At 64.0% G+C, this 1,448-nt stretch overlaps 1 protein-coding gene across 1 annotated transcript in view; it reads left to right on the top strand.

Moving 5' to 3' along the window:
- LOC104076899 (myotubularin-related protein 5-like) overlaps positions 1-1,448 on the top strand; it is a gene marked incomplete at both ends in the record, with an annotated part of 3,948 nt that overhangs the window by 1,216 nt on the left and 1,284 nt on the right. Inside the window, 4 exons of the mRNA XM_009577918.1 lie at positions 189-290; positions 373-558; positions 683-809; positions 895-1,025. Of these exons, the coding sequence (XP_009576213.1) occupies positions 189-290; positions 373-558; positions 683-809; positions 895-1,025 (546 nt within the window). The remainder of the gene's footprint in view (positions 1-188; positions 291-372; positions 559-682; positions 810-894; positions 1,026-1,448) is intronic.

The raw sequence follows: 1,448 nt of genomic DNA, 5'->3' as shown, positions 1-1,448 counted from the left end.
CCGGCCCTGCCGTTGCAGACGAAGGGTGCTGCGGTGTCTGAACACGGGGGTTGTGTATCGTGGCCCTGCGTAACCCCTGTGCTCTGCTTCACTTGGCTCACCCGCTTCCAGGAGAAAGGGTCACTTTGCACAATGTCCAGCAAATGAGTTTCCTGCACCCTAGTAACTCTTGGCCCTTGCGCTGGCAGATCCATAAGATCCTGCAGATTTCGGTGTTGGTGGTGGAGCTCCTGGACACGGGCTCCTCTGTGCTGGTCAGTCTGGAGGACGGCTGGGACATCACCACGCAGGTAGGAGCCCTACAGCTGCCGAACGCGACGGCTGCCCGTGGGCGTCTCCCCACGAGCATCTCAAGCCCCCATGTCCCTGCAGGTGGTCTCCTTGGTGCAGCTGCTGTCGGACCCCTACTACCGGACGCTGGAGGGCTTCCGTCTGCTCGTGGAGAAGGAGTGGCTGTCCTTCGGGCACCGCTTCAGCCACCGCGGGGCCCAGACCCTGGCTGGCCAGAGCAGCGGTTTTGCTCCCATCTTCCTGCAGTTCCTGGACTGCGTACATCAGGTGAGCTCTGAGCGCGCCGGCTCTGCACCGGGGCTGGTTGGCTCCTTGTCCAGCGGGGAGCAAGTCCAGAGCCAGCCTGCAGTTTGTGGGTCCCGGGAGGTCTCACCCATGCTGCTCCTTGCAGATCCACCTGCAGTTCCCCATGGAGTTCGAGTTCAGCCAGTACTACCTGAAGTTCCTCAGCTACCACTACATTTCCAACCGTTTCCGGACGTTCCTGCTGGACTCGGACTACGAGCGCATCGAGCTGGGTGAGAGCAGTGTGCGGGGCCCGCAGCGGATGGCAGCCCAGTGCCTTGCCCCAAATAATGCCCCTCCCCGCTCTCTTCTCCGCAGGCCTCCTTTACGAGGAGAAGGGCGAGCGGAAGAGCCAGCAGGTCTACAAGTCCATCTGGGATTACATCGACCGGCTGAACAAGAAAGCCCCCATCTTCTTCAACTACATGTATGCCCCTGAGGATGGGGAGGTGAGAGCTCTGCTCCTGCCCTGGGTCAGCCCAGCCCAGCCCCCCCACGCCGCAGTGGGCTCAGACGGGGCTTTCCAGGGGCACCCCGGGGTCTTCTCGCCCATGTGGACCTGAGCGAGCAGCCCCGTGTCAGCTGGACCATGGCGTTTGCCCACCTGAGTGGTTTTGCCCGGCTGCCGCACCGGGGCCCTGGGGAGGGTGCCTGCCGCCTCGGGGGGCACGAGCAGAGTCAGGCCCCTGCGAGCTGTGTCCCTGCGGAGGAGTCGGGGGGACGTAGGTGAGGCTGCAGAGGGGAGATCCTGAGCTGGAGCTGTCAGGGTCTCGTTTTGGGCTCTTCACCGCCACAAGCTGGGAACGTCCTTCTTCGGGGGGAGGAAGCGGCAGGTTCTGGCACGTGGCCTCGGCTGGGGGGGGGGGCCGGGG

This window comes from Fulmarus glacialis, unplaced genomic scaffold (assembly GCF_000690835.1).
Source record: "Fulmarus glacialis isolate BGI_N327 unplaced genomic scaffold, ASM69083v1 scaffold18875, whole genome shotgun sequence".
Taxonomy (NCBI): Eukaryota; Metazoa; Chordata; class Aves; order Procellariiformes; family Procellariidae; genus Fulmarus; species Fulmarus glacialis.
The sequence above is the reverse complement of the archived record's forward strand: the minus strand, read 5'-3'. Positions and strand labels throughout refer to the sequence as shown.